The sequence below is a fragment of the Canis aureus genome, chromosome 31 (genome assembly GCF_053574225.1).
Source record: "Canis aureus isolate CA01 chromosome 31, VMU_Caureus_v.1.0, whole genome shotgun sequence".
Taxonomy (NCBI): Eukaryota; Metazoa; Chordata; class Mammalia; order Carnivora; family Canidae; genus Canis; species Canis aureus.
In genome coordinates this window covers 15,820,701-15,846,956 of record NC_135641.1, presented here as the reverse complement: position 1 = coordinate 15,846,956, position 26,256 = coordinate 15,820,701, and the positions used below count along the sequence as shown (strand labels likewise).

Sequence of the window (26,256 nt, the reverse complement as noted above, 5' to 3'; positions counted from 1 at the left end):
ATGGGAGCCACAGGGCTTGGTGGCACCCTGTGCAGGCTCCTCTCAGCCGCTCCCAGCTGCCCTCGTGCTCAGGCCCCAGGGCAGGCTGGCGGTGGGACTGGACGGGTCAGGGGACCTCACAGACCCTTCCCGCCCAGTGCAGAGCCTCTGCACTACAATGCAGACCCCCCACCCCAGACCCAGGGAGACAGTTGTGACAGTGTTCGTCATGACGCTTGAACAGGACACCCAGAGGAGCCACCCTAATGAGACCATGCAAACGCAGACGCGTTCAAGTTTGAATTGCTGAGAAACAGGCTCTTGTGGGTCTCAGGAGGCTCCCGGGGACAATGCTCCTGAGCTCAGCAAACACTGGACGGCTGCACAAATGTTAACCTTTGGCAACGTACGTGGTCAGGAAATTGCTTTTATTCATGGCCCTAGCATTTCGACAGGCCCCTTGCACCCTCTTGGTGGCCGGGCTTCCATATTCATGGCGCTGGCGGTCTGCCCCTTCCTGTAACACTCGGATTACGTGTCGCCCTTCTAGACAGTTCCACCGAGGCGCACCGTGGTCTCCAGGGCCGGGATGGAGAACCACTCACTTCGGCCACTGGAGGTTTTGCGACTGTCTGGGGAAATGTGTTCTTTTCCAACAAAGTTACTCAGATTCACCTGGAGAAACCTGGTCAGAAAACATCAGTTTTTAGAAAAAGAGGAACAGGAGAAACCAAGGCAGAGAAGGACACGTGGGACTGATACTGTGCTGATGGCGGGGGGGGGTTCCCCCAGCCTGAACGAAGCCCTTCATCTCCTCCATCACCTGTTTCAGGAAGTGGGTGATAGTCTGAAATCACGGCGTCAGGATCCCTGGGTGGCGCAGCGGTTTGGCGCCTGCCTTTGGCCCAGGGCGCGGTCCTGGAGACCTGGGATCGAATCCCACGTCGGGCTCCCGGTGCATGGAGCCTGCTTCTCCCTCTGCCTGTGTCTCTGCCTCTCTCTCTCTCACTGTGTGCCTATCATAAATAAATAAAAGCTTAAAAAAAATTAAAAAAAAAATGAAATCACGGCGTCATGAATGTGAAAAGTGTTCCAGGAAAAAAATTGATGTTGTTGGCTTGAGCTAGAATACAAGAGCTGGCTGGGCACCCTCCCCAACCCCCAGCAAACACACAGGTCGACTCCAAACAGCGGTCCGTAGCCAGGCCACTGCCCACGTGAACAGCCCAATGTGAGCGGTCAGTGACCTGCGAGCCACTGTCTGTGACAGCTGTTCACAACAGCATGAGAGAGAAGTGGGGCCCACAGCGTGGCCTTGCCAACAGGGGTCCCCCGCTGGCCCCTGCCCCCTTGGAAAGGCCTTCACGCTGCACCCTCCCAGCTGCTCTGAAGCCAGCCTCTGTGTCAGTCTGCATCCCCCTAACTTTGACCCTCAAGAAATCCCAACCAAAAAGTCCCTCTTGCCAGGCGAGGCCACATCCCCAGGTTCCAGGGCTAGGATGTGGCATCCTTGGGTGGCCCTCAGCCCTCAACCTCAGTGTGATAGGAATACAGCTGCTGATTGGCTCTGCCTGCAGGACCCTCTCCTGGTGTCCCCAGCGGGTGACCTCCTGGAGCGCGGGGACCCTTGGCCAGAACCAGCGCACTAAGCCTGGCCCAGTGTGTGTCGGGGGCTCGTGTCCTCTCCCTGCCTATGTGGATCGGCATGACCAGCACGGCTCTGGCCGTGGGTGGTGCCCCTGGCCTCAGGGTCCCCCATGCTTATGCCCCCCCAGCCCAGAACCTGAGCCCCTGACCAGGGAAATTGTCATTGTGGGGAGATAAATGGAGTCACAGCACATAGGACCCACGGACACTGGCCTTCTGCTCAGCATCCTCCTGTGGGGCCAGCAGTCTGCTGCTTCCCATCTGGAAGCTGCACCCAGTCGGTGCTGCGGCTGCACGGTGGACAGGACCACACGCCTGGCAGGGGACATTGGGGATGTTTGCACTGTGGGGCTGTGACACGGAAAGCTGCTGTGGATGTTTGTACACAGGATTCTGTGCCTCATTATGTCAGTTGTCCTGTTCCTGGATGAAGGTCCAGCAGGAGTGCCACGGCCAGGTCACACTGTAAGGAGGGTGGTGCTGACTTCTGTTCTGGCGGACACCACTAGGGCTCCTGCTGCCCTGGGCCCTCCCAGCAGTGCCGGCCTCGCTGGCTCTTACTGTAGCCTCTGGTGGGGTGTGCATGGGACGGGCTTCAGTACTGTCCACATGCTGCCAGGGATACGGCCAGGATGGGGTGCCCGGGAGGCTGTGACCCCGGGGCCAGGAGAGGATCCTGTGGCAGGTTCAGGCTCAGGGAGCATAGACAACGAGTCATGGGAGGAGCCCTGTCCTTCAGACCACGCACGATTGAAGGGAGGGGGTGTGGAGGGCAGGTTTAGGGACCTAGGTCTTATGGGGTGTTTCTGGAAGCAACATGGGTGACACCCCGGGACCCCAAAGCCTCCACAGATCCCCTCTGGGAGGGGGATTGTTGTGTGTGAGGAAAATTATCCTCAGAGATTGACAAGGTCCTTGCCAATACTTTATCACAGGGTCACCATGGGAACTGAAATCTGTAGCACCTCACAAACCAGTGGTGTGAAACGAGGCCGTCTGGGCCAGACCACCCCTCCAGGCAGACAGAGGCAGAGGGAACAGCGTGTGGCTCAGGTGGGAGCCCCGTCTACGGGTCAGCTCAGCCGCAGACACGTACCCCAGTGCCCCACGGCCCAGCCCCCTGCAGGGGAAGGACGGCGCCCTGTCATGGGGAGGCGACCCCTCTGGACACTACACAGTGTCCCGCGAGGGCATGCACGGCCATGGCGGGGGTGAAGCCCCACGTCTGTGGAGTTGTGAGGCCGGGCTGCATCTTCCTGGCCCCTGGTTCCAGCTGGTCCTGTCACCCCAACCTGGGGCTGAAAGCAGCCCCCTCTTTATTTCCTGAGCCTCATTCTACCAGGTGGGTGTCTGTGAGCAGAGAAAACAGTGGCTGCTCTGTGCCCTCATGCTGGGGACAGACAGCAGTGGGAAGAATGGTCCTGGTCGGCGGGATTTCCCACCTGAGGGCATGACCTCTGAGCCCCTCAGGAAGTAGGTGGACGAGTATCATCGTCCTGTCAGGTTCAGGGTGGGGGCTTCCTGGAAACCTCGATCCCCTGGGGCAGAGCCAGGACACAAACCCAGGTTCTCTGGCGCCAGGCCAGGGTCCCCCATGTGCACGGCTGGCTTGGGTGCTGGGTGAGGTCAGGAGAGAGGGCAGCGGGCTGGGGCAGGGGCCTCAGGAAATGGCCCTCAGGTCAGGAAGACTGGCAGCGCCGGGGGGGAACAGGTGTGCGTCCCCCTCCCCGGTGGGTGAGGCCTTTCACCTCCTCCCCTGGTGGTGCCACCACATTAATCCATGCCGACTGCATCCGCCTCGCTGTGTCCTTTCTCTTGCCCTCAACCACCTAATGAAAACCAATAAAAGGTGCTTACGGCTTAAATCCCTCCAAGTGAGGGTATTTGGTCCTCGCATCTCGGCAAACACAGCTCAGCTCCGGTTGCCTGTGCGCCTCTGGATTTCTGCATTCTTGCAACTTATTTGATGAAATTTAAGAAAATCTTAAGATAAATTGACCCACTTGGAGGCTGAAAGGTGGAATTTACTTATAGAATTAAGTCCTTAATCTCTACTTTTGTGAACAGCACGTGCCCACTCATGTCCTGGGTCCTGGTGGTGAGGGCCTCTCCAAGGACACGGGTGCTCAGGGACCGGGCCCCGCTGGTTCCCGGGCACAGGTGGGGCAGGAGGTGAGGAGGGCAGAGCCAGGGCGTCTGCACTTTACAAAGAGGCACTTGGATTCCCGCCCTGCACAGACACCTCTCCGCAGGAGAAAGACGGGGGGCGTGGGTCCAGGTGTCCTTGTGTCTTCTCCTGGCTGTGGCTTCCTGTCCTGCCAGCCACCTTCTCCCGGCGGCGGCCACAATGACTTTCAGAACAGGTGCGAGCGAGGCACATCCCGCGAGCACTTGCTGAGGCTGCTGGCAGCTTCTGGACTTGAATCCAGACCCTTCGCTCTGGCTTTCACCAGTTACTGTATCTGGTGTCTCTGGGCCCTGTATCTGCTCCTCTGTGTGACTATGGGGCCCTGGGAAGACCCGCCTCATGTCCGTGGAGACACTGGCTCCTGCAGACGCAAATGGCACAAGCGCCAGTTCCCCCAGGAAGGGGCCACCGACATCCTGGGCTTCAGGATTCCCGCCATGCCCCAAACACCTCCAGGCACTCCGTAGTGAGGGCACGCGGGAGCTGTCCAACGACCAACCGCACAGGCACAACTGCGCATTGGGTAACCTAGCGCACGCTGTTTCCTGCACCCGGGGTGGGGGGGCAAGAGGGATGGTGCCCACAGGGCTCACGGGGCTCACGTACAACATGTGGAGCCATAGGCGCCTTGAGGACAGGTTCAGCAAGAAGGAAGTAGCAGAGGGACAAACGGAGGGAAGCAGAGCACAGAGCGGCCCGAGAGCGGGGTCTGAGGACAGGCAGAGGTTCTGGGCTCCGGACAGACCACGGCCCGGCAGGGGGGACAGGGCGAGCATGGGAGACAGGGAGACATGCTTGGGGGGACAGACCGCCTGGCCTTCCCTGTTGCTGGGGGACAACATGGACATCCCAGCAGAGTGGACATAGGGACCAGCCACGCGGCATGGCCACAACCCAGCGAGGACACCCCGACCGTCTGGGGCTGGGCCCCTAGGAAACAGCTGTCCCCCAAGGATGAGGGGCGCTGGGACATTGTCATCTAGACAAATCTTGAAGGACTCAGGGAGGGAAGGTCTGTGACGCAGGAAAGACCCATGGGTGAACGGCAGGTGCGGGAGGGGAGCTGGTGTCCCAGGACGGTGGGTGCCCATGTGGGGCCGGGGGCGGGGGCAGGTGCTCTGCAGTTATCCCCCAGCGTCTCTGACGCCATGGCCAGGCCGGCGTCCGTGGGTTTCCGGACGCTCCGTGTGGTGCTGTTGCTCGTCCTTCCACGGGGTCAGCTGCAATCCACCCAGCAGGCTTCCTGCTCTGCTCCTTCCTTGGGGAAGGTTTTAACTATGGTTCAGTGTTTTCCAGAAGTGGAAGGCTCTCCGGGGGACCGGCTCTTCCTGCGTGGACTGGCGGTTTGCGCCTTCGTCCCGATGGGTGATGATATGGGCCCAGCACTGCGCAGACTGCGGTCATTCTGTAGGCGTGTGTGGGTCTTCGGGCGCGGTCCCCTTACCCCATCATGACCCGGCTACCGGGTACCTCAGGGGACCCATCCCCTCAAAGGACAAGGCTTGGGTTCGTTACTCCTCTGAATTACCTTTGCTGCATTGGTATTTATCATATTGTCCTACCTTCTTGGGGTTTCGTTTGCTCTCTTGGTTTCTTGCAGTGGAGGTTGAGGACATGGAGACCCGTGTGTTCTAGGTTTTAGCTCCGGGACCATCCTTGCACATGCAGCTTCAGCCATGCTTCCATCTCACTGTCAAAATATCACAAACTTCATCTTCATTCAGTTCAAAATACTTGCTAATTTCCGTCTTGTTCTGGACGCTTTCCCAGGGTCTTTGTGTTTCGGCCTCTAACTTAGCTCCGTGGAGGCTGCAGACAGTGTCTGCCCGGAACCCCCCATGTTCCTTTGGGCCTGTGTCGTGGCTCCGAATTCGGCCTTCCTTGTGAAGCCCTCCTCGTTCCTGAGAAGGCATGTGCTCTGCTTCCTCTGCTTCCGGGTGCAGGGTCCGCGGGTCTCCTGCAGACCGCTCTGTGTCCCGGTTCTTGCCCCTCGGTCCCAAAGGACACAGGTGGGATCCCTGGGTGGCGCAGCGGTTTGGCGCCTGCCTTTGGCCCAGGGCGCGATCCTGGAGACCCGGGATCGAATCCCACATCGGGCTCCCGGTGCATGGAGCCTGCTTCTCCCTCCTCCTGTGTCTCTGCCTCTCTCTCTCTCTCTCTCTCTCTCTCTGTGACTATCATAAATAAATAAAAATTAAAAAAAACAACAACAACCAAAGGACACAGGTTCCTTGCAGGACTAGTCCTAACGACTCTGGCCCGATGTATGTTGAAGCTCTGATGCCGAGCGCATACATGTTCAGGGTTGTTATGTCCTTTTCATGGACTTGTTTTATCTTTACGTGGAGGAAGAGGTTTTATTTCAGGTAATAGCCTTTCTCCAGAATCTACTTTCTTGATATCATGGGTCCCGGTCATCTTAGTGAGTGTTAGCCTGGTGCATGCCGCCTCTGCCCTCGTATTTCCAGGGCTGCTTCCATGTGGCACACAGCCAGCCTGGCTCTGCATTCGGTCTGGCGGTCTCTGCCCTTTAGTTGGGTTGTTTGCATCATTTACATTTAACACACTGCTGGGACAGCTGTAGATCCAGTCACTGCTGGCTCTCTGCTCATCCCACTGCCCTTGTTCTCTGCTCCCATTTTCCTGCCTTCTCTTGCATCGAGTATTTTTAGTCAATGGTATTATCTCCTTCGTTGGCCTAAGAGTAGTGGCAGTCTGTTTTGGAGGTCGCCGCAGGGCTTACAGCACACGTGTCTATCCTGATCCTGTCTCTGGCCACCTGTTCCCACCCCGGCCTGAGAACCTGCGACAGCAGCCTTGCGCAGCTCCCCCTCACTCCTGCACTGTCCACATGTCAGGGACCTTGCAAAACATTGTAATTATTCCAGCGTTAAGTGGTGTGCTGTCTTTTAAGTGATTTAAGTGATAAGAAAACCAGTCCCCGTACTTACCCACAGTGACCATTGCTGGTCTCATTCCTGCGTGGGCTGGATTTCCATCTGCTGCTGGAGGATTCCTCTGAACACTTCTTGTACAGCAGGTGTGCTGCGAGTAGTTCAGCTTTTGTAGGTCTGCGAAAGTCCTTAGTTTGTAAACATATTTTGAAATATATTTCCATCGGGTAAAGGATTTGGTAACGTTGTTTTCCTCTTTTCCTTTCAGTATTTTGAAGAGATCCTTGACTAGAATGGTTTCTTATGAGAAATCTCCTGTATCATTTGTTGTAGCCGTTCTTTTGGATGTCATATGTGTTTTTACTCTGGCTACTTTACAGACTTTTCTCTTTGTTATAAGTCAGGAATTTGATTTTTTAAAAAATATTTTATTTATTTATTTGAGAGAGGGAGAGACAGAGAACAGGGGGAGTGGGGCAGAAGGAGAGGAAGGAGTGGACTTCCCCTGAGCAGGGAGCCTGACTCGGGCCTCGACTCCAGGACCCTGGGATCACGACCTGAGCTGAAGGCAGATGTACACCCACTGAGCCCCCCAGATGCCCACAAATCAGTAATTTGGGGCTTACCTTTTAGTTTTCCTCCTGTGTCTTGGGCGTGGTTTTTGTCATACTTCTTGAATCTGTGGTTTATATACATTTTAATCAAACCCGACCAGTCATCAGACATTTCTTCAAAGGCCTCCCCAGCACGCCCCGACACACACATGCCCCCTGAGTCCCTGCGGCTTAGAGTTTCCTTGTTTCTCCTCACTGTGTTTTGTTCACACGCTTGCTGTCTTAAGCTCGTTAGTCTCTTCTTCTGCAGGGATCTTCCAGTCTCCCCCGCCCCCCGCTCCCCTGGCTGCATGGATGTGCAGTCAGTGTAACACCTGCTTCCATATCCTGTCCTCATTTCTAATGGGGTAGGTTCTAGGTGACTGGTGTTTCTCAGCACTGATTGCATCTCCTTGCTTCTCTGTAGGTGTGTAATTTGGGTGCAGATATTATGAATTTCACCTTGTTGGGTGAAGGGCATCTTTTAGCTTCTTCCAGAAACATGAAGTCTTTAGAAAGAACTTAACCCTTTTGGATCTCGTCTTTAAGCTTTGTTGGTGGGACCAAAGCAGGGCTTGGTATGTGGCGAAGTTTTTCCCCTGTGCATGCTGCGGCCGGAGCCTCCTGTTCATGTGTGAGCTCCAGGGGTCATTTCTTCACATCCTTCCCGGTGGCTCCCACTTGAATGTGTACCATTTCCTGATGCACACGCACCAATTAGTAACCTGCTGGACACTCAGGGGCCCGTGCTGGTCTCCGAGCTTCCTCCTGCTCCAGCCCTCAGGACTCTGGTCACTGTGCGCCCCCAGATGCCCAGCCATGCCTCATCCTAGGGCACGCTAGGGTGCAGTGCATGGCGCCCCTGTCCTGGCCTCTGTCCACATCTGATGCTTGGGGGCTTCAGGATGGTCATTTCACACTGGACGGGAGCGTAAACCCCACCCGATGCTTCTCCTCATCTAGAAGTAGAAGCTCCTAAAACACAACGTTAAAGTCTTGTTTGAAAAACAAAGAGGCTGAAAATTAATGAGCCAATTAACCATCTCCAAAAGTAGGAAAGAGGACCTCAAAATAGATCCAATATGTGTAAAAAGAAATAAGGAATAAAAGACCTGTGCAGAAATCAGTGAAGGAGAAAATAAAATATAATCAATGCACAGCTAAACTTTTACTCTTTCTGAAACAATAACGATAAAACTGACCAACGCAGATGGACTCAGAAGAAAAGACAACCACGTAAGGAGTAGTTAGGAACTAAAACCACCTCCCTGCAAAATTCACATCCCGACCTCCAGGGCCCGAGGCTATGAGGAGCTATGAGGAGCAACTTTATGTGAAATGGACAAATTGTTCAAATAAGCAAAACTACAGGTTTTCAAGTACTTTCACCATAAAAGCTACAGAAATTCAGCAGCAGCAGCAGAAGCAAAAGTCCCAGCAAGGAAACCAGGAAACTGCAGGCCCAGCTGCTCCAGAGGCCACATCAGGAATGTTTTCAAGAAAAGAAAACGGGGTGCACAGTCCTCCTGGCTTACGTGGCTAAGTCACGTTGGCCAGCAAGCCCGACACGAGTGCAATCAGAAATGCAGCATGACCAGGGAAATAGAAGAAAACAGGTCCTTCATCCAAAAACGGTGTCGAAATGGTCAGAAAGAATATGAAGATATTCAGCACCATTAGTTGTCAGTGAAATGCAAATCCAGGCCTCTGTAGGGTCTCCCTGCATGCACACCAGGTGGGAACATGAGTGTGGGGGGCCCTGGGGTGGTGCTGGGGGGTGTGTGGGGAGCCCTGGGGGTGGGTGTGGTGTGGTGTGGGGGTACCCTGGCTGGGGGTGGGGCAGGGTGGGAAGCCCTGGGGGTGGGGGGTCTGGGCAGTGCTGGATCCTGCATGGGGGTGCCAGCTCCACTAACGCCAGCAGCTTGTGCTCCACCGGAGTGTGGCCCCATGGAACCTACCGCTGACTCCCATGGAGACACACACACACACACACACACACACCTAACACCAAGGTGGATGGAGCCCTGACGTCCGTCCAGTCACTGAAGTGTGGCTTCTCCGTGCACTGGAATGCCACACGGGACAGGGGTGCTGGAGGCAGGGAGATTCTGAGCCCCAGAAGCCAGGGACCAACGGTCCAAGGGGGCTCTGGGCGGTGTGAGAACAGGCTTGGGGGCCACGGGCATGAAGGTCGCCACATGGCTTCTGCAGACGACCAGCTAGGAGGGATGAGGGGAACCCGACCTGGTGGTGGGTCCCAAGTGTGGACTGTGTGAGTCACTGAGAGCTGCCCGCTCCACTGTCACTCTGCTGGGATCCTCACAAAGAATGCAGGCTGACGGGGGCACCACAGAGCCCGGGCCTGACGCCCCTCCCTCCCCAGGGGCCTTCTGTGGGAGGCAGGAGGCCAGGTGCAGGGTGAGGGGCGGGTGGGAGGAGCAGGCTGGAGAGGCAGGTGCACAGGGAGGGGCCCGGGACTCACCTGCCCACACCTAAGCGGGAGACCAGAGGACACGCGTCTGTATTGGTGTCACCCACTCAGAGGTGCTGTCTGGGACGTGCAGGGCCCCCACCCCCTGCCCTTCCCCCCTTCTGACCCTCCCCTGTAATGCACACGTGGAGCTGGACGCCCTGACGTCCTCACTGAAGATGCAGCCAGCGCCCCCCGTGCTGTGCCCCCTGCCCCAGGCTGAGACGTCTGCACCCGACTCAGTGGCTGGATACGGCAAGCAGGGGAGAAGTCCAGAGGACACTGTGTGCTCACCTTTCTGAAACCAAGTGAGGGTAAACTTTGACCGAAGTGTTTCCCGTTGGGCTCACTGTGTGTGGCACACAAACCTGGGCTGCAGGCTAAGAGGCACACACGTGTGATTTCCACTGTGAATGGAACCCAGCGACAGCGTGTGTGGCAGATGTGTGGGGATAGGCAGGAGGGACGCGTGCTCCTGAGTGCAGGCCTCCTGCAGACACGGATCGGGGTCGGCCCCACCTCCTACCTGGGAGGAGCCCACTCTGCTCCTCTGTGCCCTGACGCGGGGCATTTCTGGAAACACACCACCTGCCTGACCGCCGGTGGCTGTGCCACGAATCCAATACCAGGTACCAGCACGTTTGTGATCCGAGGGCTGTGGATCATTCACAAGCATGTGAATGAACCCGCCTCACACATGCATTTTCGAGAATGGGAAAAGTGAAGCAGCAGAGACGCCCTCTGCGTCATACCAGGCCAGGAAAACGTTACAGCCAGAGAAATTTATTTTAAAATAGAAACATACGTACATTAAGCTTTTAAAATACTCAAATTTTAAACAAAAAGGAAAAAAGCCATTTGATCCCAGTCTCTAAGGAATAGATTTAAAGAGCCTCTTGAGTGCGTAGGGAGCGCTCGCAGACACCGCGCACTGGCCGGGCCTGGGCCCTCCTGCGTGGTGCAGGGGTGGGTGTCTGCCCGCGGGGGCCCCTTTCAAACACAGTGCCAAGGGACTCAGGAGGTAACGGGAAACGTTCAGGTTTTGGCAACGCAGAAGATGTAATGTCCAGGGAACCCCGTCAGAGGCCTCCGAAAACACTCAGCCGACAGCCCAGCTCCGCTGCCCAGGGGCCGACGCCACATGGCCCAGGCGGGACTTAGTCTGCGTGGGGCCTCCGCTGGGGCTTCTCCTCATATGACTCCCCAAACTCATTCACCCTGCTCTTATCCACGGGATAAAGCCTGCAAGGATGGGGGCCCATGGGCTCAACGATGAGGACCCATTGACCCCAGCCACCGTGGGACAGGGGCTCTGGGGTCCCCTCGTGCCCGTCTATTGTTGTTCATGTGTTTGTACCATCAGGACAGAGCTCTGTGCTCAAAGCTGGTCTGGATAGGTCCCCTGTCCCTGCCTGCTGGGCACACAGCTCTGCACCGTCTCCCTCTGCACTCGGCCAGACAGAGCTGGTGAGGAACGCGGGGACACGCCTGGGGCCGGCTCACGCAGCCACGGAGACCAGCTCTTCTCAACCAGGAGATGGGGGCAGTCCCTCCCATCAGCACACTGCCTCCCTCCCCATGGGATGAGCAGCACAGGCGCCTGCCATACTCACCATCGCTGGTAAAGGTATACGAGGAACACCACGTCGTCCCTGAAGCATGCCAGCCGGTGGGAGGTGGGCATGGTGATGATGAAGGCAAAGACGTCATCGATGAAGGTGTTGAATGCCTGCCAGGCGGGATGGGATAGGGGGAAGGTAAGATCACGGGCCGTTGGGCTCTTTGGAAGACACCTGCCCCAGCACCTGTGCCCCAGTCACCCTCGTCACTGACTGCAAATGGCTGCTCGGTACACACCAACGTGTGGCCTCGAGTGTCCCAGCAACACCAGACAGGCAGGCGCAAGTGCAGCAATGCGGACGCCTGCCTCGCAGTGCACGCCCCGGGTCTGCTCAGCCCGTGATGCCCAGGGAGGGCTGCCCATGCAAACATGCAAGCGTCCCTGCTCCTCAGAACCGGTCATTTTATTTCACAAAATGGAACAACACATCTTAACCCAACCTCCCATGAAAACTGCTCAACGAGCATGAGAGGCCACATGGGCCCAAGCTCCATGTGTGTGGATGCACCAGGACAACCCCCAGGGCAGGACAGCTGGGGCATCTGTGTGGACACAGCCCTTGGGGGCAGGGTCTGGTCTGCGCACTGATACACATCACCAAAAAAAACATGGTTTTTAATTCAGGAAGACGTCTTCGACTGCTGAGACATCAGAGAACCACCGTCCTTAAGTCGTCACCACGGTGCACATGACTCAAGAGGAGACCCCCCACCACTGCAATGTGCCACTCGATGGCCGTGTAAGCACTGAGGGGGCCCCAGGCTGGCACTGACCTTGTAGGTGAAGGCCTTCCAGGGTAGGTGAGCCACCGACTTCATCTGTGGGACAGGAGAGACGCAGCAGATCAGAGAATGGCCGCGCAGGAGACAAAGGCGAGCGCGTGGACAGACCACAGTCTTACCTTGTAGTTCACGAAGAGCTGAGGCAGCATGAACAGGAAGCCGAACGCGTACACCCCTGGAGGACAGACAGCAGGCTGGGGCAACTGCGGCATTTGGGCAGGAGGGCTGCTGCCCTGCAACTCAGAGCCACTCCCACCTCCAGGACACCCTCCTGTGCAGCCTGCACCAGGCCCTCAGCCGCCCAGAGAACCCAGGCCGGTCAGGGCGGCCAGATGCCCGTGCGCAGAGCTCATGGCGTGGCCTCAGGGAGTGTGTGTACACAGCGTCATGTCCTGGCCCTGAACCATTTCAACGAGAAAACACACAGCCCAGGACTCTATGGCCCAGGCAGCCCGAGTGGGGCTCCTGCAGACAAACCAGGTGTCTGGGGGCCCCCAGAGCATGAGCTGCAGGAGAGGTCCTGCCTGCACAACCTCAAACCACACGGGGTCATGTGGAGGAGCCACAAGGAACCTGCTGAGATGCTGTTGGTGAGACTGAAGCCCACCACTCACCATTGACGAAGCTGTTGATCAGCCAAGAGTACCAGCTGCAAGAGAAAGACCACGGTCAGTGCGCCAGGTCCCACAGCCCCTGTCCTTCGGTGCCTGTCCCCCTGGCCAGCTGCACGGTCGTGGAAGCACCCGAGCACCTGCAAGGACAGCCCGTCCCCTGGAGCACAAGCACCAGGTGGCGGCCAGAGACCTGCGCTGCCAGGCGGTTTCCATCAGAACTCTGACAACTCAAAGACCTGGGGTCCAGCCCTTGGGGTCGCATCTGCACCGGGTCCCTAAGCCCTGAATGCAGCGGCCATGTGGCCTCAGCCAGCTCCCCCTTGTTTGATGCATCTGCCTTTGTCCAGGACACCAGGGGCCCACCCGGGGCTCAGTGCCCTCACTGCAGGCTGTGTTCTTGGTCTTAAGGTCCCCCCAGGGGAGGCCCTGCCATGGTCCACACAGCAAGTAACAGGAGGCAGAGGTGGGCAGGCCCAGGACGGAGGCCGAGGGGCGTCCTGGGTACAGGTGCCATGGCGTCAGGCTCGGCAACATCCTACCTCTTATACTTGATGTTCAGCAGGGAGTAGACGGCGCCCCCAATGCACAGGGGGTAGAGCAGGTAAGACAAGTACTTCATGGCCTGCCGGGGAACAGGTAACCTCCATGAGGAACCGACTTGCAATGGGGAAAACAAGCCTAAAGGGCACCCGGGCCCAACTCCAGGGAAGTGGATGTGCGTGGTGCTGGGCCAGCGCACGCCCAGAGAACACACAGGGCCAGCGGGGCGGCCAGATGCATGTGGACGTTCTCAACAGCATCCCTCTGGCTGGGGAAAGCCCCGCAGCCTACGGCAGACCAGCAAAGGGGCCAAGGAGGACGAAGGTGCACAGCCCTCCTGGGCCGTGTGCCAGCACCTTTGGGGACCCGCTTCTCTGGAGCTCCACGGGGATCCAGTAGAGCCCCAATGCATACAGGCAGGAAGCGTACCCCAGCAAATGGGTAGCTGCAGCCATGCCCACAGCAGTGGGGGTGGGGGAAGCCTCAGGTGAGCAGAGGTCACCAGAGTCCCAGGGACACAATGTGAGATCACAGCAACTGTGATGTGGAGACGCCCTGGAGCCTTTCCCATGTTGGGAACCTCTGCCGAGAGTGCGTCACCCTCAGCCACCAACCCGCCCCAATCCACCCCTGCCGCCTACCTGAGTGTCATACTCCTCCGTCTTCCTCTCGGATTCGCTGTAAGTGCCAAACTGTCACAAAATTCAACACAATCCTGTTAGTGACCGGACTCCAGGCAGGCGCACCCCGCCCAACTGCGTGAAGCTCACCCCAGGTGGCAACCCTCAGTCATATCCTTCCCCATGCCATCAGAACCACCCACGGGCCACAGCGTGTGCTGTGTGGGGCAGAAGCACGTCCCTCCGCATGTCCCCTCCCCAGGCTGTCCCCCTCCACCTCTATTCCCTTAGCTTCCATAGCAAACGCGCTTCCTCTGCATACCGTGTTGTTTTCACATCAGTGTACAGTCACCAAACTACTTTACACAGGACCAACGTCCTGTCCTTGATGGTTTAGAACCTGGAAAACTGGGGTGCCATGATCCCTGAACTTCTCCTGGATAGGGTCCCCCACAGCCGAAAGCACAGCACACGAACAGGCCTCAAATTCACGCCAACCCCAGCCCTTGTCTACCCAGAAGGCACAGCAAAGGCTTGTCACGGGGTACAAGTGTCAGCCCAAGGCAGTGGCTGTCGGTCGGGACCACGGCTTGGACAGTGTACTTGGCAGCATCAACATGGCCTGAGTGTGGGGGGTGGAGCACCTGGAGCCGGCACCCCCGCATCCCAGCCTGATGGGGGAGCCTATACAGGCTGCAGCACTAGTGGACACAGGCCCTGCCAGGGGCCTCCACCTGCGAGCTCCCACCAATTCATCTGCTGGGGAGCTGCTATGAGCCAGAGGTCAGCCAGGTGGCCAAGGGTCACCAGTCCTGAGTGTGGCATCTAACTGTAGCACGGCAGGGAGATGCAAGCAGATGCTCTGGGATGAGCACACCGGCTATTAGGCGGCGGGAGGAGGTGGGCTGTGAGGGGGGACAGAGTCCCAACAGCAGAAACCCCCACCTGGAACTCAGGTCTCAGGCCCCTCCAGACAATGGTCATCTTCAAGGCCTTTTTCACCTTCCAGAGCTGATGACAAAGAACGAGAAACAGATGTTCAGCCTCAGACCAGAAGTGCCCAGAACCCACCACCAGGAGGAGCCAGGCCACAGCCCCACTGGCCCAGCTCCAGCACTCTTCTCAGCCTCCACCCGCCTCCTCTCTGTACCACGGAAGCCGGCACTCAGCCCAGCTGTCCTCCCCAGGCTTAGGCCCCCTTCCCAGCCCACCTGCCTCCCTCCTGTTCACCAGAATCTTCTTCCTGGTGGGCACTGCGAGGCCCATGCCTCACCCCAAGTCCTGCCGTCTCCCACGTCCAGAGGACCCACCCCTTCTCATCACCTCACCAAGGTGGGACTAACAGCACAGCCACCTCTCAGCTGGCTTTCTGCACCGTGACAAGTGGGTATGGAAGGTCCCCATCAGTGCTCGACGGGCAGACCAAGCGCCATCTCTGACCCGACCGCCACGTGTGCCAGCACCCACAGGCAGGGTCGCAGGACCACAGCTGTGGCCCAGGCTGGAACAGGGCAGTGCCAGAGCCCAGAGGAGCACATCCTGACCCACCGCCCCCTCTACCGTCCTCAGGCCTGGCCCCAAGCTGCCTGCCCCACAGGACCCCTCTTCTGAGCCCCACACAGCCAGGCTGTCACACGGCGACACACTCCTGGGCACCATGTCCACACTTCCTACAGCAGCCAGCACAGCGCCAGCTGGCGGCTCTGCATCGAACACATTACGGTATATGCCGCAGATGGCTGTGGGGGCGGAGAGTTTTTCTAACAGCAGCGGCAGCACTACCAGCTGCCAGGCTCTGGCGCCCAAGAAACCAAAGAGCCACTCCGCCCCCGCCCCTGCGCATGCAGGGGCTGTATCACTCCCGTGTGTCAGGGCTGGGCGCAGTGCCAAGCGCAGGCCCGGGGACGCCGAACAGCTTACCTCGATGGCGGCGCCGATACCCGCAGGGACAAGCACCAGAAGGCTCGTCTGCTCGTCCAGCAGGAACAGGAAGATGACCACTGTGCTGAAGCAGCGCCAGAGCACTGGGGACAGGGAGCAGGGTGTGTGCTGCAGGGCTGGCTGTGCCCCATTCACATTCCGGAACCCCCATGCACCCCCTGCCTGCACCCCCCAACCCCACCTACCACCCCCAGCACACTCATGTCCCGCCATCACAGGTATGCCCCACACCACCCCTCACGCATACCCCCCACAACCACATACACAAGGCCTCAGGTAATTCAGTCCCTCCGTCCACTAAACTGGAGTGGAGCAGGCGTGGTTGTGCAAATGTCCTGCGACACTGAACACAAAGTTCCCTCAGCTACAGAAATGTGTATGTGCTGCACTCGCAAACACAAGCACGTGGAAAGCACTTGGATAGTACGTGTTCTGGCAGGAATTAGGACTGGCTTCGCAGCACTCTTATGTCACCTCTTCCTGCTTTCACACCAATTCTGCGATAAATTAATTACCTCCTTCTAAGACCACAGTTTACGAGATGCTATGGCTCACTGACCTGCCCTACCGCTTCCTCAGGGATTCTCACAGAAGCAGAGAGCCAAGCCTACCAGGGTGCCTACGGAGGGCGGGGATGCCAGCAGCCATCCATGGCACATTTTCGGGGACCTACAGCCCACACACAGCCAGAGCCATCTGCTGCATCCCCCTACCCCTGCTCCCTAGAAGGGCCAGGAGAACTCAGTGGGGGCCCTCGTCCACTCTGAGGACATCAGAATCTGAGACACAGATGACAAAGGGCTACCCAAGCAGCCTACACCACCCCAGTACGCGTTGTTGCCATGGGAGAAAGACAACTGCCTCTTTTGTTGAGAGACATACTTGGCAGCCACACACACATGGGCATCAAGGTCCAGCATCTGTGCCATCGCCAGGGAGGGCATGGCATCCGGCCTCCATCACCCCATCCTCTGTCTGCGGTCATGGGCCTACATGATGTTCTCTGTGACCTAGACAGTCCCTCCCCAGCTTATAAGCGTGCAAGACACATGGGCGCCCCTCCCACAAGAGCAGGACCCCTGGCTGGCAGCTTTCAGGATAACCATAATCTTCATGTTTCAGAAGAAACCTTAAATGGTCTTTATCTATAGCAGATATGCCCTGAGAATGGCCAAAACTCCAGAAAGTATCTACCTGCTTTGGTGGACATTCCAATCATGCTCTTCTTCTTTTTCCAGAAACTGATGTCATTTTTAAAGGCCAAGAAATCAAACAGAAGCTGGAAAAAAAAGCGCACAGCAATTTGCATCTTATGTCGCTCCTACGGGTGTTTTTCACCAAGTGACACTGCAGGTGTGCACTGGACTCGGATCCCAAGGACACTCCAGATGGACACCGGGTGCCCCAGAAACCCGTGGCTTCATGCCCCGTCTACCATGCAGGAACTGCAAAGCTTCTGAGTGCAGTTGCGGCCATACACCCACAGGGACGTCCAGATACTTCCCTTGCCAGGTGCGGTTGGTTGGCTATTACCTGGAGCATCTGCCTTAGAAATACACGGCCTCAGTCACAGACACTGGCCTTCTAATAAACACCACCATTTCCCAGCAGGCACTGGGGAGGGCTCCAGTAGGGCTTCCACGCCTGCCCTGTGGCCCACCTCGCCCACCCTTTCCCAGCCTGACCCCAAATCCAGCACCACTGCTATGACAGGCGGCGGGGGGGGGGGGGGGCAGGCAGCTTTCTTTCACCAGTTACAAGAAAAATTCCAAGGAAAGACTAGATTTCTAATATTAAAATTATCACGTAAGATTATGTAATAAAATGCCTACAACACAAAGTCCTTCAACAACCTCATGAAATTTAGATTTCTTTCCAAAATGGCCACCAAGACCAGTAGACAAAACCCCAAGTCGTTCAGGCGGTCAGGGCCCCAGGTGCAGACACCCTCTTCTGACCTGGGAGAGAGGCCCCAAGTGGGGCGGCCGGGCCGTACCACGCAGACCCCTGGCTGACGACCGCAGGCGCCCATGGAGCCACCAGCCCAATGACCACTCACGTGAAATGCTGCGACAAAGAAGGTCAATGCTAAGAAATACAAGTTGGTGTCGACAAAAATGCCTTTGACTTCATCAGCGTCTTTCTCTGAAAATCCTGAGAAGGGAAGAGAAACACACCAGAGAAGCAAGGTCAGCGACACCTGTCGCCACAGACACCACACACTCACGCGCAGCTGACAGCTCCACACTCAGCAGGGAAGGCTGGAGCTCACACTCTGAAGAGACCTAGGTTAAACCAGCACAGCAGGAAGTGCACAGGCTCAATCTTCCCGCCCTTGGAACTCAAGGTCACACCCCTCCCCAGGGCCCGGTTGACCAGCGGCCTCACCGAACTGCTGCAAGGAGTACACGGCATCCTGCATGTGTATCCAGAAGCGCAGCCTCCCCAGCGAGATCTTGTCATAGGACACGGTGAGCGGCAGCTCCGTGGTAGAGCGGTTTATGACCTGGAGGGAAGGATAGCAGTGACACGGCACCCTCTCCAGGGCTGGGGCCGCCCACCCGTCCCTTCCCAACAGAACCTCACACTTCACACCCGGGCCCCTCGCAGCGACCGTCTGCTCCCTGACCTGTGGTTCCTGCCTCCCCTTCACCCTCCACCCTGCCTGGGCTCCTCCTCATGAAGCGCTCAAAGCTTCTCTGAGTCACCCCAAGCCTGTGCGTCCCTCTGTCCCTGTCTCCTTGACGTGAGAGGCACCAGGACGCACCAGGAACCTGCTCTTGCAGATGAGCCAGGCACGGGCCTACTAGAGCCTCCACACCTCTCCAGAGACAAGGGGAAACCCAGCGTGGGCCGAGGGCTTCCAGAGACTCTCGAGTGCAGGGTGTGGGGCTGGGCAAGCCCATCCGGGGATGGGGCCAACAGAGAGCCTCAGGAAGATGGGACCCTTGACCTAGTGCGTGTGGACACAAGGAGCTGCTGGGAGTGGGTGGGGGCCACCTCAGGGAAATCACAGGCTCTGGGGGCACATGTGGGCTGCGGCGGCCGGGTCCCAGATGCTGCGGGGGGAGGCACCCCGGCACACTGACCCCCTCCCCCAAGGAGCACCACGTCCCAAACACCACATAACCCAGTGCTGATTCTACTGCCTGTTGCTTGCTCAGCAGACCCCTGGCAGTGAACACAGATGTTACCAGCCCAGCAACCCGAGCATGCAGGAGCAGGACAGACCAGACACCGGGCCCAAGTGCAGAGCCACCCCACCCAGGGCAGCGCACCCCAGGCCCAATCCCAGGGATGCCCCTGCCTAAGCCCCAGAGCTAGCTGTCCCCCAGAGCTGGTGTTCATTCCAGAAAACAGCTCCCACTGACGCAAAGTGTTAATGTCACCAAAAGACAACGCAGGACCACTGGCTGCCTGTGTGCTTGTTTTCGTGTCTGAGTGGCAGCGCCATGTCACAGGAGACCACTGAGTCCACCCGCAGCCTCCAGCCTGTCCTTACAGCCTGCACCCCTGGAAGGACAGCACCAGGGCCTCAGCAGCAAGGACCAGAGAGCACTGACCGGCACTTCGGCAGAACCAGCGTGGCCCCAGGTCTGCACAGAGCACCAGAGAACACCCCAGAAAACAGCAGGGAACAGTGAATGCCCGCTCTGGCCTACGGGCCCTGTAGGTACAGGAGCCGGCCAGGGCAGTGCAGGAGCCCGCAAGTTAGGGACTGCACAGGCCCATCAGCAAAGGTGCAGAGTGACGGTTATTTCTGAGCTCCTCAGCCAGCAGGAGGCAGCAGAGCTGGGGCGGGGGCCCAAGAGCCGAGCCCAGGTCAGGTGCCCCCTTTCCTGCTCACCGCTGGGTGGCTCGAGCGTCTCATCTACTCCAGACTGGCTGAGCGCACGGCTCCCATCCTGGCAAATGTCCACAAACGACTCTGAAGTGACCAGGAGAAACAGAGCAGGGCACCCAGTCCAGCTCTGCCCAATGAGGCCAGAGAGCTCAGCTGTGAACCTTAATGACTCAGGACACAGACAACAGTGACCCTGCCACAAGGCCCGGGGACAGGGCGCCGGACCGTCTGTGAAATGTGTGGCACAGGGCCTGGTGCAGAAGCCACTTTCTGTGTGAACAGTCACCTTGTTACTGCCTGGAAGTCAGCTATTTCGTTGACCCTCCGATCCGCCCTTGGGGGCAGGGTACGAGCTCCCTTCTACTCCTGCGCTCAGCCCTGGCCAGGGCCACCCCCGGGGGGCGGGGGGAAGGCCCAAGGGATCCAAGGTGGATGGCGATACCATGTGGGGCCACCCCTAAACGGGGCAGTTTGCCCAGGGCCCTCTCTGAGCTGCTCTGCACTTCCAAGCCCAACCAGGGTTCAACGGAACAATGTTCGTGAGCTGTTTTCAACACTTGGCTCTCCCGTGAGCTCTTCGTACCCGCCATCCATACACCACATACAGAACCTTTCCAGATCCTTTCAGCAGAGTGGGCACCAGGGCTGAAAGGGAGGGAGTCAGAGGCTAACCCAGAGTGCACCCCTGCCAAGTCAGAAACGCTGCCGCGGATGAGGCCTTGCAGGGCCAAGGGGGTGGCCACAAGCTCAGGGCCATGGCAGGCAAGAGGGAGCAACGCTTACCATGAGGTCCTTCACCCGATTGCTGAGCTGGTCAATGAACAGGATGGGGAGGTAGTGCACGGTCTTCCCTAGCTGGATCCTGGAGGAGCAAAGCAGTTCTCAAGGTCACCACGGATGCTTTCGCCATTAGAGAAACCAGATGTAGCCAAGATGCTGGATGTGCCTCAGGTCAGAGTCTCAGGACACACCTTCCCCAGGGAAGCAGAGGGCTCTAAGCAGCCGCTCCTCCCTGAAGTCACAGCCATGGGAGTGAAACCCCAGTGGTCAGAGAATACCATTCAGGGTGTCCATGAGGGACGAGCCCACCTAGGCTGGGACACGGATGGTCCAGGGATGCAGAGGGACAATGGAAATAAAAACCCACCTGCCTTCTGTACTTGGGAGGAGTCCAGGGCCAGAGAATAAGAGTGGAGGACTTCTCCTAACCCTTTTGTACCTTTCAGGCATCTAATCGTGAAACTATGTTGCACATTCAAGAATGACATTTAAAATTTAAAAAGGAAAAAACTCTTGTGACAATCCCACAGTCACCCCTGACATATGAAGAAGGAAAACAAGTCTCCACAGCCATTTCTAGGAGCTGCACAACCACTACCACATGTAAATGTAATAGCAGGCTCCCCAAAGAATGGAGATGCAGGACCGTCTAAATTGGTCATGCAACCTTAACACTCATGTTTAAATAGTGCCAACATCATAAAATGATCTCAATGCTGATTTTTAAGTTAATGTAAGCAAAACAAGTTAAAGCAAAATGCAGAATCCTGACAGAAGTAATCAGTATGCAGAAAACACAAATCTCAAATGGGTGCAGCACTACTTCAAGAAAAGGGACAAGGTTCGGGGGTGCCCCAGGCAGCACTGCAGTCCCTGTGGGCCTCTTATCCCAGGGAGGCTCGGAGATGCAGGCATGGCCCATGCTTCTGGATTCTGGTAGGCTGGGCTCCCACAGGCTTCCTCCACCCTCCGCAACACTGGGATCACCTCTTTGCTGCCAGCTCAAGGAATGAAGGAGCAACGCTCGAGGCTGGGCAGGTCAACACCACCCCTGCCTCTCCGATGGGACCAGCAGCACTTACATCTTCATGTACCGATGGACGTCAGCAGGTAGGGAGGCCCCGTCAAAGACGAAGTCGTCCACCATCACATTCAGTGTTAGTCTTGGTCTCCAGTGAGAAACAGGCTCATCCAGGGCACTCGGTGGCTTCTTCTCTGCTTCTATCTGATGCTGAATGGAAGGAGTGACTCAGCAGAAGAGCCTGGTGCTGGGAGGAGGGGCACTGTCCCTGGGCCCGGTCTGGAGAGCCACCACCGCATACTGACACGGCACAACCAGGAAGCAGTGCCTTGCACAGTGTGGAGGGACCCGCAGCTGCCAGCTCCCCTAGAGGGACACCCCTCACTTCCCTCAACACAAGCCACAGGACTGCTACGTCGCAACGCTGACCCCGCTTCAGGTCTTTGGGCTGACCTGCGTCTCAGGAATCCTGAGTAGGTAGGGGGCGTCCTGGGACATTTGAAGGAGGCATGGGGAGTTGGGACTAAGCCCTGTGGCTGGCAACGAGACTCAGGAGATCACACCCAGACCAAGTCTGGCAAGCCGTCTGGAGGACAGGGGTCAGGGCTGGGCCTCCGTCCTCCACAGAGCTAGTCAGCAAGGCAGGCCAGGGCCATCGTCCAGATCTAATGGACACATCGTGTGCTATCGGGTCATTTACTGTGTGTCCCACCTAAAAAGACACCCGCGGTTCAGCTAAAGTAGCTTACATTAGAAACGGTTTTCCAAGTAACACTAATAGCAAATGTTTACTTGGTGTTTGTATGTTCCAGAGAGCCCTTCACACCCCTAACGTCCACCACCCTGAGGCCCCAGGAAGGCACTGAGAGGCAGGGCCATACTGTCCTGATGAAAAGGAGCTGAGGGACTCTTTGCAAGTAGCCACGGCATGGAGCGCCTCACGGACACTCCCTGGGGAGCTGCCACATTCCTCATTTCTAAAGGACCTCACCTTCTGTTGCACACAGACCTGAGCACCAGAATTCCTCTGCTTTATGCACAGCTTTGTTAATAATCACCCAAGACAACTCTAGTTTCCCTGTACACGGAGTGTTCTATGGAGATACAAAATGTGTCCCACTCAAGTCCCTCTTTCATGATCGTGAAGGACAATGTGAGCACTGGAAAGTCCGCCTGCTGTTTGCATGGTGCGGGGAGTCTCCTGGCTCCACCCAAGGTCGGCGGCTGAGCCTGGCAGAAGGGACGCCCCATACCCCACTGGGGCGCACACGTGCTCCCTGCAGGTGGAGGGGGCCCAGAGCCTGAGAAGTAATCTATCACTGGATTAAACTGTATGTGACTAACTTGGCACAAAACTTATCTGCAAACCCAGGGGAAGTGATTTAGATGAAGAATAGGGATGCACGCCTGTTACGTCAAACTGCTTCACTTCCTAGGGGTTGGTCCAGTTCCAGACACACTGCACATGGAGAAACACGTGTGTGTGAATTCCACGGGGGGAGAGCGCAGGCTTCATCCGGTCAGTGACCTCATGCACTCACCTGCGTAGCAGATTCCCCAGTGAGCAGATTGACCTCTTCTGGCTTGGGAACCATGTAGGTCGTCAGTGGGCTCACCAGGTGCACCTGCTTCCCGTCATGCCACGGGAGAATGCCAGCATGATGGAGGAAGATGTAGGCATACAACGTCCCGTTGTTTCTAGTTTTCTTTGGTACAGAAACATTAACTGTCCTAAAACAAAAGAAATGACCATTTTCTAACTGCGAGCACCTGTACACACAAGGCAGACTATCCAAACATCTTCGTAAGTTATGTGGTTTCAAACTAACTAATTTAGATTAGAAAGACTACCACTGAAACCCCTCTGCCAGGACTTATGAAATCCTTGGCACCAGCTTTCATACACCCGAGCACCGCATATATCTGCACTGCTGCCTCTGTTTCTTGGTGCTCAGCGATGTCGGGGCTGCGGTGGCCAGGCAGGCAGAAGCCGACCTGAGCTCACCGCGTCCCTGAGCACTGCACTGCACTGTCTCCCGCAGCTCTTGCACGGGGCGGGCTGGCCAGAGGACCTGCCTTCTACAATCCCGTCACTCCTGACACCTCCCTGGCCACTTAGAGGAAATACAGACTCCTTGTTGACAAGCAAATTGTTTTTTCTTCTTTTTAAGATTTTATTTATTTATGAGAAACAGAAAGAGAGAGAGAGGGAGAGAGAAAGAGAGGGAGGGAGGCAGGGAGAGGCAGACACACAGGCAGAGGGAGAAGCAGGCTCCCCGCAAGGACCCTGATGCGGGGCTGGATCATGCCTGGAGTCAAAGGCAGATGCTCAACTGCTGAGCCACCCAGGTGCCCCGCAAGTTGCTTTTTAAATCATATCCGTGCAAAGTCTTGTAACTGGGACCATATAACAAATACAACTTCTAAAAGTCACTCTGCGTATTCTAGCATTTATGCCTCTACACTTACATTTCCCTTAACTATGGTCTTCTACAAAACCTTCTCCTCTGCCCTATTTCTTCTCGGTATGGAGACCTAAGAGCTACGTCAGCTAGCTGTCTGCTGTGGGAAACTGCCAACCCTTCTGCGGCCACGGTCACCCCTGGCTCATCGCTGGAAACTGTGCATCCCGTGGCCAGCGCCTGGTGGAGCTACCTCCTGAGTGGGAGAGTCCTCCTCGGCGGCTGGCGGTTCCCCCTGGGCCGCGGGGAAGGCGTCCCACCACTGGCAGCCCAGTACTGACGGCCCTTCTCCGCGGCACCCCCGTGTACGCGGCGCCACCCTTCCCTCCGCTCACCCGGTGGCTGGCCCCAGGCCCACCCTCTTACTTCTCAAATTTTGACTCCACGTCAAAGTCTTCCACGTTCAGGACCAGATCCACGTTGTTCTCAGCACCGAGGTTGGACCGTGTGGTGGTGTAGACACTGAGCTGGAAGGGCCACGGGGGCAGGGTCAGCGGGTAGGGAACAGCGCCCAGGGGCTCCCCACCGAAAGGAGGGCCACCTGGCTGACCTGGCTGCCCGCTCCACAGGGAAAGGTCCCACCTCCGCGCCAGGCGGCAGAAAGCCCCGACTGGGCTCCCAGAGCTGCGTGGCCCAGCGACACCGCGCAGGGGCCCCCGCCCCCGCCCCCGCCCCGGGCCGTGCCGCCGCCGCGCCCCGCGCTCACCTGCAGCTTCGGCCTCCGCGCCAGGTAGGGCTGGATGCAGTTGCCGTCGCGGGCGCACGGCCGGGTGTAGACGATGCCGTACATCACCCAGCAGGTGTGCACCACGTACACCACGAACACGCCCACCACCAGGCTGGTGAAGGAGCTGCGGCCGCTCCACATGGCGCCGCCGCCCCCCGGGCCGAGCGCGGCGCCCTCCCCGGCCCCGCCCGGCCCGCCTCGCAGCCGCGGGCCCCGCCGCCCGCCCGGCGCGCTGCCGGCCGCTCCGGCCTCCGCTCACGCGACAGCCGCCGCGCGCCGCCGCCACCGCCGCGGGGGAACGAACGCGCCGCGCGCCGCGGGCCGCCGGCCGCCCTGCATGCTCCTGCCGCCCTCCGGCAGACCTGTCGCCGCGGGATTCGCCGGCCGCCGGCCGCTTCCGGGTCCCGTGCCGCCCGCCGGAAGTGGGCGGGCCGCGCGGCCCCCTGGGAAACGCAGTCCTACAAACGTCGCACACGCACGCACGCACGCACGCTCGCGTCCGGGGCGCGTCGCACGCTGGTGACGTCTCCTGCCCGCGCCGTCCTCCTGGACGCCTCCTGGCGGGCCTCGCGGGGTGCGGGCGCTGGGCCCTGGGCTTGTCGAGGACCGGGGGAGCCCTAAGGGGGACGGGACGCGACGGGCCGGGACGGGGGCGCGAGGCGGGGCTACGAGGAGGGGGCGGGGCGGAGCGGGGGGGTGCGCCGGGGACGGAGCGGGCGGGGGTCGGAGCGGGGCGGCGAGCGGGGCGGGGCTGCGAGGGGGTCGCGGAGGGGGCGGGGCCGGGGGCGGGGCGGGGCCGGGGCGGCGGCGGGGCCCGGTAGGCGGTTCCCGCATCCGGGCTGGGGGCTGGAGGGTCCGCGCGGGGTGAGCGCGCTCGCCGGCCCGGCCGGACCCCGCGGGGGGCGGGGTGTTAGCACGCGGGGGCGGGGGGCGGCGGGGCGGGGTGACGCGCTGCTCTTGAGGCCCTTCCTTTTTTTGGGAGTTGCGGCAAAATAAAAAGTTGGAGAGTCCGTAGACCCGCGAAGCTCGAAGGCCCCATTTCGTGCCGTTTGCATATGCACCGCGGGGGCATCCGAAGGAACCACGAAGCTCCTGGAACCCCAGGGTCTCGGTGCAGAGCAGCGGGTGCGGGGGGCGGTGCCCTCTGCCCGGCGGACCCCCGTCGTGCCCCGCCCCGTCCCCCAGCGGAGAGCAGCCGGGTTGGCCGGCACACGCCGGTGCTCCGCCTGCGGCCCTCCAGGCTCGGGGACCTCGAACCCTGAGCTCAGCGCACCCCCCCCCCCCCCCCCCCCGTACCGTGGCCGCGCTGCCAACGCTGTTCTTTTCTGTGTTGACTGCGATCTAGAACCCGTTGGGCTGTGATGGGAACGGGGGTGCTGTTCGTGTTCTCGGGGGAGGGGCGCGTTGCTTCAGGTGGGGCGGGGCAGGCGTCCCGGGAGCCAGGGGCTCGGCTGGGTGCAGGGGGCTGACGTCCCCACGCCTAGTTACTCTCCCGTGGAGCCCATCTGGGCCTGGTGGCTCGGCCCGCCCCAC

The 26,256-nt window shown here is 58.5% G+C and overlaps 1 protein-coding gene and 1 long non-coding RNA gene across 2 annotated transcripts; both read right to left on the bottom strand.

Annotated features, from left to right (window-relative positions):
• Positions 1-398: 398 nt before the first annotated feature.
• On the bottom strand, positions 399-9,062 carry LOC144302390 (uncharacterized). The gene is made up of 3 exons (XR_013369253.1): positions 6,766-9,062; positions 803-5,504; positions 399-664 (listed from the first exon to the last, which is right to left on the bottom strand). It is a non-coding gene; the product is annotated as an uncharacterized LOC144302390 (long non-coding RNA).
• A 1,472-nt stretch (positions 9,063-10,534) lies between these two features.
• CLPTM1L (CLPTM1 like) lies at positions 10,535-24,909 on the bottom strand. The gene is made up of 17 exons (XM_077879652.1): positions 24,703-24,909; positions 24,363-24,463; positions 23,076-23,265; positions 21,596-21,744; positions 20,517-20,595; positions 18,278-18,395; positions 17,949-18,043; positions 17,084-17,168; positions 15,869-15,972; positions 14,894-14,959; positions 13,970-14,020; positions 13,328-13,410; positions 12,789-12,823; positions 12,294-12,349; positions 12,166-12,210; positions 11,385-11,500; positions 10,535-11,013 (listed from the first exon to the last, which is right to left on the bottom strand). The coding sequence occupies exons 1-17, from the start codon at positions 24,862-24,864 to the stop codon at positions 10,929-10,931; spliced, it is 1,620 nt and encodes a 539-aa protein (XP_077735778.1). The 5' UTR covers positions 24,865-24,909; the 3' UTR covers positions 10,535-10,928.
• Positions 24,910-26,256: the final 1,347 nt, after the last annotated feature.